The following is an 18,157-nucleotide window of genomic DNA, read 5'->3' as shown; positions in this document are numbered from 1 at the left end:
AAGCTGGGCTATTCTATCGGATAAGATCATTAATGTCGTCAACTCTGCTCTTCTACTCAAATTAATAAATAATATAAAGGAATCGGAAAAAGTCAAGTTACATTCTATGATGGCCTCCAAGTTTCTTCAAATTTAACCGAGGGATCAAAGGTACCACTTCTAATTTTTTCTAAGTTTAAACAGGACATGATTTGGGAAAACCATTGAGAAGTAGTTGGAGGATTCATCTCTTTCCAATTCAATAAAATAAATCTTCTAGCCATTAAAGTAGCAAATGCAATTATCCGCTGAGCTGAAGAGGGCAGATCATTCATTGGTAAACCAAAAATTGCTGTGATATGGTGAGGTTGTAAATCAATGTGCAAAACTGTAGAGAGAATGTATCAAAAATATCTTCCCAATATTTTTCCAAAAGAGGGCAAGACCAAAACATATGAGTCAAAGAAGCTACCTCAGAATGACATCTATCGCAGATTGGATTTATATGAGAGTGAAAACGAGCTAATTTATCTTTAGACATATGAGCCCTATGCACCACTTTAAATTAAATCAACGTATGTTTAGCACAAATAGAAGAAAAGTTAACTAATTGAAAAATTTTCTCCCATTTCTCTATAGGTAAAGAAAGTTGAAGTTCCTTCTCCCATTCATTTTTCATTTTATTGGATATATCTGACTATATTTTCATAATCATATTATAAATGATTGCTATTAAACCCTTTTGATAAAGGTTTAAGCCTAGAATTTTTTCCATGATATCGGTTGGATATGAAATCGGAAAAGTAAGTAATATCGCATTAAAAAAATCTCTGATCTGTAAATATCCAAAAAAATGGAATCTGGGCAAATTATGTTTGTTAGACAACTGTTCAAATGACATGCAACAGTTATCCAAAAATAAATCACGAAAACATATTATACCCTACATTTTCCATACCCAAAAGGCTTGATCCATAACAGAGGGTTGAAAGAAAAAATGAGATATAATAGGATTTGATAAAATAAATTTATTCAAGCCAAAAAATTTACGAAACTGAAACTATATTCGTAATGTATGGTTAATTATTGGATTAACCATTTGTTTATTCAATTTAGAAAGAACAAAGGGAAGCGAATTCCCTAAGATGGCAAACAATGAAAATCCTTGTGCAGAATTACATTCAAGGTTAACCCATTGTGGACTGGCATTAATATCCACATCTTGTGTTGAATATTAATATCGAATATTAATTGCCCAATAATAAAATCTTAAATTTGGCAGAGCCAGGCCACCGTTCTTTTTGGATTTCTGCAAGTATTTTTTACTTAAACTAAGATTTTTATTCTGCCATATATAAGATGAAATTTTAGAGTCAATAGTATCAAAAAAAGATTTGGGAATAAAGATTGGTACTGCTTGTAAAAGATATAAAAATTTAGGTAAAATAATCATCTTAATAGCATTAATTCGACCAATCAGTGATATAGACAGTGAGGACCATTTAGTAAGCAATTGTTTGACCTGGTCTATTAAAGGTAAAATATTGACGTTAAATAAATCCTTATTTTTTTTTAGTAATTTTAACACCTAGATAAGTAAAGTGATCCGTAACCAATCTAAATGGTAAACGTCTGTAAATTGGAACCTGCATATTTAAAGGGAAAAGTTCACTCTTCAGTTTGTAAGCAGAAAAGTTACTAAACTGAGCGAGCAGGGATATAACAGCAGGAATGAATTTCTCAGGATTCGCAATATATAGCAACAAATTATCTGCATATAATGATAACTTATGTATCACATTCCCATGGGAAATGCCAAGTATAGTAGGTGAGTCCTGAATATCAATAGCTAAAGGTTCCACGGCAATATCAAATAATGGGCTAAGAGAGCTGCCTTCCCTAGTGCCACAAAACAACTGGAAAAAAGGAGATCTTATATTATTGGTAAGTACTGTTACATTCCCAGTAACCGGGTGACTTACCAGCAAAGATAGAGAGGTCCGCTGAAGCCTGATGGTACTATTTTCAAACGTTTTTATTTATAAAGGGGCACAAACGTATGGTTAATACAAAACATTCAGATCATATACATCGTCAAAACTCAATCTAAAGCACAGGTATAGTAATAATCAATCAAAAATAAGCTCTATCATTGTCTAGGGGATAATACTGAGTCCAATGGAATATAAGAGTCACTCAAAGTCTGCAGGCTTCCCCGTTTTGGGAACCGCTGGCATTTCACGTGTTGGAGAGAGAGAGAAGGAACACTTGCCCGTCATCTTTGCAAAGCAAATCCCTGTTGTTAGTTAAAACGGTTTTTCCTTTGGTTTCAGCCGCAGACTCCCGATCCGGAAACTAACGCACGTGGCTTCCTTCAGAATGGCTTCCCGCTCCGACGGGAAGCGCTATCGTGTCTTCTTCGTGTGTCTCCTTGGTGCATCTGAGGCCCCGCCTTGGCAGCCCACCTTTTATCTGGCCTGGCAGGGTTGTAGATGTCAATCAGGGTGGGGGGGGGGGGTGAGGCAATCTTTCCCCTATCACCCAGCCCACGTTGCCCTGAGGGTTTGCACATAGTCCAGTCCCTTATTCCACAAAGGTGTCTCCCAAGACAATGGCTATGTCCATGGCTTTTGTCTGGCTGAGAGGCCAGCCCACATTCCAAACCGTAAGGCTGCTCTCTCTCTCTCTCTTGCGATTCTCACAAAGGAAGGGGCTGGGGTCATAACGGTACCAAAGCCATAGGGGTATAATATATCAATTTAATCCAAGGTATAAATTGCGGGCTAAAGTTAAATTTCTCAAGCATACTAAATAAGTCTGGCCATTTAACTCTATCGAATGCTTTCTCAGCATCTAATGAGATTACACATTCTGGAGTTCTAGATGAGGGAGTATAAACAATATTCATTAATCTCCTAATATTGAAGGACGAATATCGGTTTTTAATAAATCCAGTCTGATCAACCAAAACAATTTGAGGCAATATATTCTCTAATCTAGTTGCCAATATTTTAGAAAAGATCTTAGAATCCACATTCAATAAGGATATAGGCCTATATGATGCGCATTCAGTGGGATCTTTATCTTTTTTAAGAATTAAGGAAATAGAAGCACCATAAAAAGATTGCAGTAACTTACCTATAAATAATGCATCCTTAAAGATTCTACATAACCAGGGAGAAAGTATAGCAGAGAAGGATTTTAAAAATTATACTGTATAGCCATTTGGGCCAGGTGCTTTACCTGAATTCATCAAAGAAATAGCATCTTTTATTTCTTGTTCCATAATAGGAGCATCTAATACTAAGCATTCATTAGGTGATAATTTTGGAACATTCAATTTCCTTAAGAATTCATACATTATAGTGGGGTCATCAGGAAATTCTGATTGATATAATGAGGTGTAAAATTCTTGAAAAGATTTGTTTATCTCATCATGATCAACCGTCATAGTTCCATCTCGTTTATGAATTTTAATAATCTGACGTTTAGCCAAAGCAGATTTCAATTGACTTGCCAATAGTTTACCAGATTTATCACCATTTATTTAAAATTGACTCCTCGACTTCATTAATTGATTTTCAATCGAGGATGTTAAAAGTAAATTATGCTCCATTTGAAGTTTGACCCTCTTTTTATAAAGCTCCTGACTAGGAGCAATAGAATATTTCTTGTTGATTGCTTTAATCTTATCAACCAACATACAAATCTCTTTATTAATTTGATTTTTCAGTCCAGCAGAATATGAGATAATCTGCCCACGGATGTATACTTTAAAAGTATCCCATAAAACCCCGCTGGAAATTTCTTCTGTAGAGTTTGTTGAAAAGAAGAAATCAATCTGTTCCTTAATGAAATTCACAAAGTCCGAGTCCTGTAGTAATACAGAATTGAATTACCATTGTCCAAAGCTAGAAGGTGTATCCATTAATTTAATAGAGAGTTTCAGGGGCGCATGGTCAGAGATGGCAGTGGAATCGTAATTGCAGTCAGTGACAGGGAATTAAACGAGTCAATAAAAAAGTAGTCAATTCTAGAATAACTGTGGTATACATGGGAAAAGAACAAAAACTCTATATCCTTTGGATGTAAAAACCTCCAAATATCTGAAATTCCAAAATCAAGCATAAAGGAATTAAGAAAGGTAGCCAATTTATTCGGAAGTGCCTGATTAGACTTAGATCTATCCATTGAAGGGTTTTAAAAGCAATTAAAATCTCCACCCATTATCAACATATAATCATTTAAATTGGGAAGGGATGTGAATAAGTGTTTAAAAAATTCAGGATAGTCAACATTTGGAGCATAAACATTAATCATAGTCACTTTTTTGATACAGAGTAGGCCAGTAATTAACAAAAATCTACCATTTGGATCCAAAATTGTTTCGTAGTGAACAAATGAAATTGAAGAATCTATAAAAATAGAAACTCCTTTCACTTTAGCCTGAGAATTTGAATGGTATTGTTGGTCTATCCAAAACCTAAAAAAGCGCAGATTACCCTCTTTCCTCACATGAGTTTCTTGTGCAAAGATAATATGGGCATTCATTCTATGGAATACTTTGAAAAAAAATTTCCGTTTAATTGGATGGTTTAAACTGCTTGTATTCCATGAAACAGAATTAATAATCTTATCCATCATAGTAAAACCTGTAGTATGGTACATAAAGGGTTAATCAGAATACAAATTCATGAACCCAGAAGAGGAAGAAAGGTTCTAGGAGGAACCAGAAGTTATGACATATCGGACATTTCAGTAGTTTCAAAATAGCTCAGGTGAAAAAAATCTATTCTTAAAAAAAGAAATACCCACTCCCCCCACCCACAAAGACCCAGAAGTAGGCCAGAGATTGGCCAAGAGATAAGCTAAAGCTAAATCTAAATCTACCCATCTCTCCTGATGGCAGCCCGAAAGATAACCATTTTTAAAGAAAAGCCACCCATAATCCTAAAATATATTTAAAAATTATCATAAAAATGAACAAGAAAAAAAACTACTGCAATTAAAAAAAAGTTTAAATCATAAAACAGAGTACTAAAATACTAGTATTTCAGAAAAAGGAGAAAACAAATGCCAATTCATGTTGTTGGTTATTTTCATGTAAAAACAATTGAAAATGATGCAGCAAGAAAATAAGGTCTTATGGGAAGAAGAAAGCAGGACACATCATAAAATGTAAAAAAAAAGAGCGAATGCATCCCCATTCAAAACAAAAAATCAAACACCAAAACATCTGCTAAATAGTTTCAAAAAATAAAAGAAAGCAGATTCCCAAAAGGGAACAGAAAAGTTAATCTAGAAATACTAAAAATACCTACAGTACAAACCAACAAAGAGAACCCTTGCATTCTAACTGACCAGATCAATAAGCTGGTAAATAGCTTAAAAATTTAAGTAAAAGCCAAAAAAAAAAGTGGAACCTTAATTAGGCCGTAGCAGAGGAAGTTTGTTGGTCGAAAAATTTTTGAGCTTCATTTAATGACTTAAAGAGACAGTGGGAATTATCAGAGAGGACAATTCTCAATCAAGCTGGGAACAGGAGGAATGGTCTGAGACCATTCATTAGAATTTCGACATCAGAGACTTAAACGCCATTCACTCCTTCAGAACCTCAGGGCTAAAATCTTCAACGAAGCGGAATTTGAAACCTTTAAATTTGAATATGCCTTTCCGCTGAGCAAAGCGTATCAAATGTTCTTTGATATGAACATAATGGAGACGAACAATAACTGGTCGTGGTTTAGAACGATCAGAAGATGTTAGACTCAGTGTGCGATGAATGCGGTCAATTAACGGAGGGGCGTCCAGAACTTCTGTGCCAAACACATCGAATAAAAATTGAGAAAAGAACTTGATAGGATCACCCTCCTCAACATCTTCAGGGATACCGATTATCTGTAGATTCTGCCTTCGAGATTGATTTTCAAGGTCGGTAACTTTGAATTTATAACTATCCAGCTGTTGAGACATCGAAGTTAGATTTTGTTCCAGAGTTGTGATCCTCTGATCTCTCTGGCGAGCTCCTTTGTCAAGTTCTGAAATCGTTGCTTGCTGTAGTTCAAATTCACGTTTGAGCGATCTAAAATTATCCTCAACTGTCTTTAAAACTCCTTTGAACACAGCAAATTTTTGAGTAAGCTTATCATCTAGAAGTTTCCACATTGTTTCAAAAGTAAAAGGAGGTTGCTTAGATTGTTTTGGATCACCATCTTTTTTCCCATTAGGATCCAAATCTTTCCCATTTTTTGCTTCTCGTGATCTGGTATTCATTTCCAGCGACTTAAAGTAAATATCCAAAAATATGTTTATAACATAAGCCTTTTAGTGTAGGTATAAAACAAAGTAAAAAAGTGTGGCTACAGGTTATAGAGGTAAAGGGAATGGAGAGAAGTCGAATTGAATCACGCCATGAGTGCCACTAGGAGACCTCTCATCTACATGGACTTTTGAAAGGCCTTTGCCAAGGTCCCATATGGGAGATTGGTCATAAATGTTCAGTCGGTTGTCATTCAGGATGAGGTAGTAAATTGGATTAGACATTGGCTTTTCCTGCAAAGCCAGAGAGCGGTTTTAGGTGGTTGTCTCTTTGACTGGAAGCCCGTGACAAGTGGTGTACTGCAGGGATCGGTGTTGGGTCTGTAGTTTTTGACATCTATATCAACAATCTGAATGATTATGTGATAAACAAATTTGCGGATGACACCAAGATTGAGGCTGTAGTGGAGAACAACAAAGACAATCAAAGCTTGCAGTCTGATCTAGACAGTTCTTAACAGTTTATCTTAACAGCTCTCCTTTAGTTTCAATGACTGTTTACAAAATCAATTGGCATAGCTTCAGGTGAATTGCTTACAGAATTTTTCAGTAAAAATGGTGCTTTTCTGCTGGGGCTGAATGAATATTTGTTTGTGATGTACTGATCAGAGAATTCATTTCATGGTCTTGGACATTTTAGTGGGACCTATCTTCCCTTTCTGAGAAAGCATTTAATGCACAGTAAGATTACACTGGTTAAATTATTGTAAGATCACAGATGCGTCCTAATGCTTTCTCACATCACATTCCCATGGATTCTATTGTGAAAATCAGTAACATTTCTCACTGCTGATCCCAAGATGATTGTTATAAAGATCTGTAGAAATAAATTCAACATAATACTTTGTGATGAAATCAAGGAAGAAATCAAATACATTTAAGATTTTTCTCAGATGGTATGCCAGGGAAGAAAAAGCAAAATGTTCATTAACTTTTTAAACAATACTCAGAACACTAAATAAAGACTAAAAGACACACATGATTAAGCTGAACTTGAAGATTCATGAATGTGTAATATTGCTTTAAATCCCAAATATTTCAAATATTTATAAAATGGGATACACACTCAGTGGCCACTTTATGAAATACCTCTTGTACCTAATAAAGTGGCCATTGAGTGCATGTTTGTGGTCTTCTGCTGCTGTAGCCCATCCACTTCAAGATTCAACCTGTGCATTCAGAGATGTTTTGTGCACACAACTGTTGTAATGCATGACTATTGTGTTACTGTCACCTTTCTACCAAATTGAACCAGTCTGGCTATTCTCTTCTGACCTCTGTCATTAACAAGGCATTTTCGCCGGACTTCCACTCATCGGATGTTTTCTTTTTTGTTTTTCTCATCAGTCTTTGTAAACTTCAAAGACTGTTGTGCATGAAAATCCCAGGTGATCAGTAATTTCTGAGATACTCAAACCACCCTGTCTAGCACCGACAATTAATTCACAATCAAAGTCACTTTCATCCCATTTCTTCCCCATTCTGATGTTTGGTCTGAGCAACAACTGAACCTCTTGACAATCTCTGCATGCTTTTATGCTTTGAGTTGTTGCTATATGATTGGCTGATTATTATATTAGCATTAACAAGCAGGTGTACAGAAGTGCCTGGTAAAGTGATCACTGAATATATTTATTTAAGACCAGATTAAGCATTAATGCATAGAATGCCAGCAGATCTTTTGCATTTCAAGATGTAGCTGAAAATTAGATACACTAGCTTAAATTCAGTGATTCAATTTAATATCAGAGAATGTATACAGTATGCAACTTGAAATTCTTACTCCTTGCATATATCCATGAAACAGGAAAGATCCCAAAGAAGGAATGACAGAAGCGTCAGAACCTCAAAGCCCCCTTCCCCCTTCCATGCACAAGCAGCAGCAAAAGTTTCAACATTCCCCCTCCCATCCCCCACTTGCTCCAGCAAAAGCACAGTTCCCCACCCTCCGCCATGCAAGCAGTTAGCAAGAGACCATGATCTAGAGTCCACCAAAAAATTACAGACCATCCTAATTTGGTATCTCAAACAGGCTCATTCTTGCAACAAACACGAACGGGAGACCAGCAGCTTGCTGTTTCAATGTTACAATCTTCTATGTTGTTTCTCTGAGTCCCCAAACTTTAGGACTGACAGGCCTCACCATCAAAAATGATAGAGAGGATCACTCCAGTGCATGGGCCTTCTTCCAACAGCAGTGCGCACTGCCTGCTGTCTTGATGTTTCAGAAACCCACAGATCTTCAGTCGGCACCACTGGTGTGGAGCAGGGTATTTTATCAGGCAGCACCCTGAACGTGTACGTCTTCCAGGTTGTACCTGGAGATATCGAAATGCCAGGCTGCATGGCGAGTCCAAGAACCTGTTCTCAGAGAACTGTAGTTTGAGCTGCAGATGTAGGTCATGGAATCCAACAGGACCCTGGCCATCTGGAAAAGACAAAAGAAATATAAAGAAAGAAGAATAGCTGTTTTGCAGATGAACTAGATGAAGTCACGTTGGTGTGCAAAAATCTCTGGCGCCGTCTTTTTTTTGCCTGAATTCATTTGATTTCCTTGGATTAAGTTGGGAGGCAGTTGCAAACGGCATAGTCTTTGAGAATGAAAGCAATCTCTGACAACAATCAGGTTTCCATGTTAAAGTACACCTTCATGGAAGGTGTTCCTAATATTATGGACTGAACATGGCTAATCTTAATAGTCTGGCCTACATAACTCCCATAAAATTTGAGCTAGTGTCTTAAGGATAAAGACTACAAATATGTTAAGCTGTTGAAGTGATAGAAATAAGTGTCATTTTCCAATCTAAATAATTAGTTCTATCTGATGCATTGGTTTATAGTTGAATGCCTTAAACGTTCAGCTTAGGAACAACGTAACACCACTATAAGCGAGTATCTGACACCATAAGTGATCTTTTAATGTTTAAAGAAAGAAAGATTAATTTTATTTGTCACATTTACAATGAAATAGGCAGCAAAATGTGTCATATTGCATCAAACCAATTCAGTGAAGATTGTGCTGGAGTTTTGCCATATTTCTTGTGCCAGTGTTGCATTCCCACAGTTTACCAACCCTAACCCTAATCATATGTGTTTGGAATAGAGAAAGAAACTGGAGCACCTGAAGGAAATCGACGTGGTCACAGGGAGAATGAACAAATTCCTTACAGACAGTTGCAGGAATTGAACCCCGATTAGTAATCACTCATGCTGTAAAGTTATTGTGCTAACCGCTATTATAAAGAAAGTTTAATTATATTGTTTTTAAGGATTGGAATTGAACTAGGCATAGTTTTCTGCCTAGTAGCTGAACCTCTTTCCTGCCCCAACAGGAATTTTCAAGTTAGCTGTCAAGAGTCTCGAAGAGTTGAGAAATTGTACACCTTAAAAATGCTGGAGGAACTCAGCAGGCTAGGCAACATCTATGGAAAAAAGTAGTTAATGTTTTGGGCCTAAACCCTTCGGCAGGACTGGAGAATAAAGATGAGGAGTAGATTTGAAAAGTGAAGGGAGGGGAGAGAGAAATGCCAGGTGGTAGGTGAAACTTGCAGGGGGAGGGTTGAAGCAAAGAGCTAGGAGGTTGATTGGTGAAAGAGAGAGAAGGCCAAGGGAGAAAGAAGAAAGGTGGGGGGAGTGGGGAGGAGCACCAGAGGGAGGCGATGGGCGGGCAAGGAGATTACATGAGAGAGGGACAAGGGGATGGGAAATGGTGAGTGGGGGAGGGGGTGGAGGCATTACTAGAAATTTGAGAAATCGATGTTCATGCCATCAGGTTGGAGGCTACCCAAATGGAATATAAAGTGTTGTTCCTCCAACCTAAGTGTGGCCTTATCCCGACAGTGGAGGAGGCCATGGATAGACATGTTGGAATGAGAATGGGAAGTGGAATTAAAATGGGTGGCCACTGGGAGATCCCGCTTATTCTGGCAGACGGAGCGTAGATGTTTGGCGAAGCAGTCTCCCAATCTACTTTGGGTCTCACCAATGTACAAGAGGCCACACTGGGAGCACTGAATACAGTATATGACCCCAACAGACTCACAGGTGAAGTTTTGCCTCATCTGGAAGGACTGTTTGTGGCCCTGAATGAGGGAGGATTGATTTCTCAAACTTCCTTTAAATGCCTCTACCATTTCCCATCCCCATCCCCTTGTCCTTCTCTCATGTTATTTCTTTGTCCACCCATCGCCTCTCACCCACCCACTACAAGTGCTACCCCCCACCCACTTTCTTCTTTCTTCCATGGCCTTCTGTCTCTTTCACCAATCAACTTTCTAGCTCTTTGCTCCATTCCTTCCTCTGCAAATTTCACCTTTCGCCTGGTGTTTTTCCCTCTCCCCCTTCCCCCACCTGTCAAATCTACTCCTCAGCTTTTCTTCTCTAGTTCTGCCGAAGGGTTTTAGCCCAAAACGTCAACTGTACTTTTTTCCATAGGTGCTGCCTGGCCTGTTGAGTTCTTCCAGCATTTTGTTGCTCGGATTTCCAGCATCTGCAGACTTGCTCTTGTTTGTAAATTGTATTCCTTGTTATTTTAGCTGTTTGTGATGTGACTGGTGAAGTAATTAAGAATGAAACATTATAAGTATTTCTAATATTTTTAAAAGTCCTAAAACTTCTTATTATCTGTTACTGTATTCCAGGTACAATGTATGCATCATGGCTTATGGTCAGTCGGGCAGTGGTAAGACATATACTATGCTAGGGCCACATTCTGAAGAAAACTTTACATTTTCCACTGAGCCAAAGGTAGATGAAGGAATTATCCCAAAAGCTGCAAGAGAATTATACAGGTATAAAGTGTTTTTATCACCTACTAGAGTTTGTTTGATTTTGGAGAGGGTCTGTGAAACTGCATGGAGAGGGTGATGGGTTTTTGAAACGGCCTGCCAGCATAATGAGTCATAGTCATACAGCATAGAAACAGGACCTTTAGCTCAACTCTTCCATGATGTGCGGCCCAACTAACTCATCTCATCTGTTCGTGTTTAGCCCATTGCCCTCTCAACCTCTCCTATCCATATACTTTTCTAGATAGCTCTTAAATGTTGCAAATGTGCTCCCCCAACTGCTATTTCACTTTCTGGGACTCTAATCCCATGTTCTGATTATTATTTACTTACTTACTATTATTACTTGGTTTTTGTACTTGCAGTGTTTGTCTTTTGCACTTGGTTGTTAGTCTTTGTATTTCTTTGTTCTACTGTAAATGCCTCGGCCAGCATGTGTTCGTCTAGGGGAAGACAACTTCTGGCCCCGCCAAACTGAGAAATCTCATTTGTGTGGATGCTGCGTGATGTGTTGCCTGGTTACAAATCCGCACCGCAAAATATCAGACAGTACACCACATGCAATTAACTGATTGAACTTTATAAATCTTAATCTGAATATAGGGTTAGTAAAGAAAATAAAAAGAGAAAGGGCCCATTTTAAGAGAAAAGTCAAAAGTGCACATCAACCATCAATCTCCTACAAGCATCGCTGACCTTCAGACCCTCGCTCCCAGTCCACTCCGGTGATCTACCAGCTCTTTCCACATGCATCTTCCTCCTTCTCCTCTCGCCGACCAAGACCATGAAATCCCTACTCCCAGACTCACAAGAAAGAATGACAGCATTCCAAACCTTGTTATCTCTAGTCATAACCCAAACATTGCTGCGACCCAGAAACCATTACATTATCTGTGAAACTTTACAGCATTTTCCACCTGCAAGAAAATAGATCTCCAAGTTAACTTATACGTACTGGACAATAAGTTTACTTTCCATATAACCATATAACAATCACAGCACGGAAACAGGCCATTCTGGCCCTCCTAGTCCCTGCCAAACTCTTAATCTCACCTAGTCCCACCTACCTGCACTCAGCCCATAACCCTCCACTCCTTTCCTGTCCATATACCTATCCAATTTTACCTTAAATGACACAACTGAACTGGCCTCTACTACTTCTACAGGAAGCTCATTCCACACAGCTATCACTCTCTGAGTAAAGAAATACCCCCTCGTGTTTCCCTTAAACTTTTGCCCCCTAACTCTCAAATCATGTCCTCTCGTTTGAATCTCCCCCACTCTCAATGGAAACAGCCTATTCACGTCAACTCTATCTATCCCTCTCAAAATTTTAAATAACTCGATCAAATCCCCCCTCAACCTTCTACGCTCCAATGAATAGAGACCTAACTTGTTCAACCTTTCTCTGTAACTTAAGTGCTGAAACCCAGGTAACATCCTAGTAAATCGTCTCTGCACTCTCCCTAATTTATTGATATCTTTCCTATAATTCGGTGACCAGAACTGTACACAATATTCCAAATTTGGCCTTACCAATGCCTTGTACAATTTTAACATTACATCCCAACTTCTGTACTCAATGCTCTGATTTATAAAGGCCAGCATTCCAAAAGCCTTCTTCACCACCCTATCTACATGAGACTCCACCTTCAGGGAACTATGCACTGTTATTCCTAGATCTCTCTGTTCCACTGCATTCCTCAATGCCCTACCATTTACCCTGTATGTTCTATTTGGATTATTCCTGCCAAAATGTAGAACCTCACACTGCTCAGCATTAAACTCCATCTGCCAACGTTCAGCCCATTCTTCTAACCGGCATAAATCTCCCTGCAAGCTTTGAAAACCCACCTCATTATCCACAACACCTCCTACCTTAGTATCATCAGCATACTTACTAATCCAATTTACCACCCCATCATCCAGATCATTTATGTATATTACAAACAACATTGGGCCCAAAACAGATCCCTGAGGCACCCCGCTAGTCACCGGCCTCCATCCCGATAAACAATTATCCATCACTATTCTCTGGCATCTCCCATCTAGCCACTGTTGAATCCATTTTATTACTCCAGCATTAATACCTAACGACTGAACCTTCTTAACTAACCTTCCATGTGGAACTTTGTCAAACTTTGAAATTTGAATTTTTGGCTGTGCATTCCAAATAAGCACCACCGTTTGCATGAACAAGCTGCCCTCTTGTCCCTTTTAAATCTCTCGCCTTTGATCTTAAACCAATGCCCTCTTCTTTTTAGCATTCTGTCCCTGGGGAAAGAGACTATGCTTTCACCCTATCTGTGCCCCTTATGGTCTTATAAAGCTCTGTCAGGTAACCCCTTCAGTCTTTTATGTTCCAGGGAATAAACCTCTCCCAACCGCTCAACAGATGATGCCATTGCCATCACCCTGCACGTGGCCCTAACCCACCTGGACAAAATAGACACATACGTTCGGATGCCGTTCATAGACTTCAGTTCGGCATTCAACACAATCATCCCTCAGAAACTGACTGGAAAGCTGAGCCTACTGGGCCTGAATACCTCTCTCTGCAACTGGATCCTAGACTTCCTGACTGGGAGACCTCAGTCAGTCTGGATTGGGAGCAGCATCTCCAACACCATCACACTGAGCACGGGGGTCCCTCGGCTGTGTGCTCAGTCCACTGCCGTTCACTCTGCTGACCCACGACTGTGCTGCAACACAGAGCTTGAACCACATCATCAAGTTCGCCGATGACACGACCATGGTGGGTCTCATCAGCAAGGACGACAAGTCAGCGTACAGAGAGGAGGTGCAGTGGCTAACGGACTGGTGCAGAGCCAGCAACCTGTCTGTGAATGTGAATAAAACAAAAGAGATGGTTGTTGACTTCAGGAGGGCACGGAGCGAACACTCTCTGCTGAACATTGACGACTCCTCAGTAGAGATCGTTAAGAGCACCAAATTTCTTGGTGTTCACCTGGTGGAGAATCTCACCTGGTCCCTCAACACCAGCTCCATAGCAAAGAAAGCCCAGCAGCGTCTCTACTTTCTGCGAAGGCTGAGGCAAGTCCATCTCCCACCCCCTCCCCCCCATCCTCATCACATTCTACAGGGGTTGTATTGAGAGCATCCTGAGCAGCTGCATCACTGCCTGGTTCAGGAATTGCATCATCTCGGATCGCAAGACCCTGCAGTGGGTAGTGAGGTCAGCTGAGAAGATCATCAGGGTCTCTCTTCCCACCATTACAGACACTTACACTACACATTGCATCCACAAAGCAAACAGCATAATGAAGGACCCCATGCACCCCTCTTACAAACTCTTCTCCCTCCTGCCGTCTGGGAAAAGGCACCAGCGCATTCGGGCTCTCACGACCAGACGATATAACAGTTTCTTCCCCCAAGCTATCAGACTCCTCAATACCCAGTGCCTGGCCTGACACCTTACTGCCCTATTGTCCTGTTTATTAGTTATTGTAATACCTGCACTGTTTTGTGCACTTTATGCAGTCCTGGGTAGGTCTGTAGTCTAGTGTAGTTGTTGTGTGTTTTTTTTTCTCTGTTTTTTTAATGTAGTTCAGTCTAGTTTTGTAATGTGTCATGTAACACCATGGTCCTGAAAAACGTTGTCTCATTTTTACTATGTACTGTACCGGCAGTTATGGTCAAAATGACAATAAAAGTGACTTGACTTGTGTGTGTTGTTTGACTTGACTTGACTTGTCCTTGTAACTTAGCCTCACACCCCCCACCCAAATCCTGGCAACATTTTGCATTCTTTCAACTTCAGTTACCTCTTTCTTATAACAAGGTGAAATTTCCTATTACAGGGTGAAATGATTAAATTACCCAATGTAATTCAGAGGCCTGGATCAGCGAGATGAAAAAACAATCAAATCCCATCACAGCCGCCAGGGAATTAAATTTGACTAATTAAGTTAATCAACAGTGACCACAAAAGGACCTATATAATTTGCTTAAGTCCTTTATGGAAGAAAATCTGCTGAGTCTTCCCAGTTTCCAGAGGTTGACCTTTGTCTAAACTCTGAAATATCTAAGAAAGCTATTCAGTTGTATGAGGGGGAAAAAAGTGTTATCAATTGAGACAAGGAAAAGATATTCTCAGACCAGAGAGATTCTCTCAAACGTCTTGAATCTGGTGTGGAAACTATTTATGCTTTCTCCACAGACAAGGTTCATATATTTTAATCCAATGTCCTAAAAATTACCAGCATGGTCCTATGTTTGCTCTGTCCTTGCAGATGGACAGACCCGCTAGAATTGATGGCACAATGTATATAGTCAGTGGGGACTGCTTCATAGAATGCTGAACACTGACTTCGGTTCCTTGATATTCCATCACATCGAGAAAAAGAGGCCTGTTGATCATCAATTGTTTTGCTGAGGAATCCTTGACTTACATAGTTCACGGAGAATGATGCAAAAAACAAAAAACACCTAGTAAGCGGCAGTTCTTTGAACAAAAACACTTGAGAGAGGTCAGAGGGGAATGGCCAGATTGGTTCAAGCTGACAGGAAGGAAACTGTAACTCAAATAACCATGTGTTACGATACTGGTGTGCAGAAGATCATCTCTGAACACACAACACATTGAGCCTTAAAGTGGATGGACTACAGCAGCAGAAGATTGTGAACATACACTAAATAGTCACTTTATTAGGTAGAGGAGATATGTAATAAAGTGGCCTCTGAGTGTAACTCTTAATTTTATTTTTGTCAGGAAAACTTAACTCTAGATGTGACTAGCCTAGAAGCTGACATAGATAAAGAGTGAATTCCAGAGGCAAGGTGACAGTGACTGCCTTTGACATCAAGGCCAGCACTTCGCCAAGTGTTGAATAATGAAACCAAAAAACATTGAAAGTGAATGAACACTGAGTCCAAAACTCTCCACAGTGAGTTTTAGACATATGCGAGGAATACCAATAATAACCTTAGCCAATTAAATGGCTGCTGGAAGGAAGCAAATCCATGATGCCCCGTCCCAAAATGTCTTGGAGATCTGGGAGCCCACAGTCCAGCAATCAAGACGTGGTCATTTTTAGTCATTCGTGCTGAGGTCATGAAACACTACCTGAGATCCCTACCATCACAATTGCCAGCTTTATTGCCAATTTAATTCACTCCATGGGATAACAAGCAAGACCTTACCTACCTTGGACATTCTCTGTTTCCCTCCCTCCCATCGGGCAGAAGATGCAATAGTGTAAAAGAATATACTGCCAGGCTCAAGGACAGCTTCTCTCCCACTGCTATAAGGTTATTGAACGATTCCCTAGTACAATAAGATGGACTCTTTTCTTCACAATTGCCTTCATTTTGACCTTGCAACTTATTGTCTATCCTCAATTCACTTCCTCTTTAACTATAGCATTTTATTCTACACTCCACTTCTGATCTTCTACTACCTCAATGCATTGTTGTAATGAATTGATCTGTATGAACAGCATGCAAGACAAATTTATCAGTGTACCTCAGTACATGTGAGAATAATAAACACATTTACAAGTGACTGACTGCAGTGCAGTGAATACCTTGAATGATAATCCCTGATAGTACCCTGGCTAGAAAGTTGAATTTTTCTGCTTCAGAACCACTCTAGGCAAGCCATTCTAATATCTTTATAACTTGGAGTACTAGTATCCAACCATTAACATTGAAAATTACCTGGAATACATTCTATCTATAAAAAAGCAGGGAAAATCTAGTTACTTCATTCATTTACTCTCAACCATGAACAAAGTCATGAAAGGTGTAGAAGTGTTGTTATGTAATTACTTATGCAATCCTAACTGCTCATCTTGGGACTGGCAAGGAGAACCTGGCCAAAGGTCTTATTATAGTTGTGGTACAAAGAGTTGTATTCCAGAGGTGAGGGTGATAACCCTTGACATCAAGGGGTTAATAAAAATCAAGAAGGAAGCTTTCTTGTTAAGAAAGATGATTGTGTTACTCAGCTGCAGGACATCTCCCCTCTCACTCCTCCTCTTCTCACATGCCCATCACCTTGCTCTAGTGCCCACCCTTCTTCCCTTTCTCCCATGGTCCACTGTCCTCTTCTGTCAGATTTCTTCTTCTTCAGCTCTTTACCTCTTTCAGCTATCACCTCCTACTTCTTATTCTTTCTTCCCTCCTCCACTGACTCATCTTCCCCTTCACCTAGGCTTGCCTCTCACTGCCACCTTCCCAGGTCATTAAAGAGTTCTTGTAGTGTGTGGCAAGGACTGAACAACATGCAAATCTTCACTATCAAGTAGCAAGTAAAATTTGCCCAGTGTTCCAGATAATTCCTTTTTCCAAATGGAAAAAATAGAATCTGGCTATCTACTCATTCAACAGTACTATCATTGCCAAATCCTGGTATACTTCCTATATCGTGAATGGTGAGTGGTCACCATTGATGAGGACCAGCTGCAAAAATCCTCTGGTTACATGACAGGTCTGAATAAAGGTATTCTGTTGTGATTGAATTCTCTTCCTGATTCCTTCAAAACCTTTCCACCATTAGAGTTTGAGTTTACAGAGCTGCTCTAATTCCTGAGATGGAGTGCAGTTTCAATGATACCTGGAAAGCATATTGCTAACCAGAGCCAAGCTCCCATCCAAACTAGTTTTCTATCACTTTATAAAAGATTTTGTGATGACCACAACTAAGGACATCTGTTTAGGGTATGACGTTTTGAAGGAATTGGAGGGTGGCTTTTTTTTTCACCTAGAGATTGTTTGGAATCTGTAACACACTGCTTAAGCAACTGAGTCTCTCACAACATTGAAATATGGAGCACTTGAATTACAAAGACATAGAAGATGATGGAGTGTTGATAAATGGTATTAGTATAGATGGATACTTAATGGTCTGCATGAATGTGCCTGTTCTGGTGCTTTATGACCCCAAGGCTACTTTAGCAGCACCTCCAGATTCTGTGACTTCTCTTGTAAGTTTCTGTAGTGTATTTAATATTTCAGTAATATTTGAGTAATGTTGTAAATATATTGTTTGATTAAGCATTCATAATTGTTTACATAATTCATATGGATTATATTTAAAAGTACGTGAGTAC

General features: G+C 39.3%; 1 protein-coding gene across 1 annotated transcript in view; it reads left to right on the top strand.

Moving 5' to 3' along the window:
- The window catches only part of kif25 (kinesin family member 25), a 171,603-nt gene that overhangs the window by 97,251 nt on the left and 56,195 nt on the right, over positions 1–18,157 (top strand). The window contains exon 11 of the mRNA XM_073050272.1: positions 10,938–11,087. Within this exon, the coding sequence (XP_072906373.1) occupies positions 10,938–11,087 (150 nt within the window). The remainder of the gene's footprint in view (positions 1–10,937; positions 11,088–18,157) is intronic.

This window comes from Hemitrygon akajei, chromosome 7, assembly GCF_048418815.1.
Source record: "Hemitrygon akajei chromosome 7, sHemAka1.3, whole genome shotgun sequence".
Taxonomy (NCBI): domain Eukaryota; kingdom Metazoa; phylum Chordata; class Chondrichthyes; order Myliobatiformes; family Dasyatidae; genus Hemitrygon; species Hemitrygon akajei.
The sequence above is the reverse complement of the archived record's forward strand: the minus strand, read 5'-3'. Positions and strand labels throughout refer to the sequence as shown.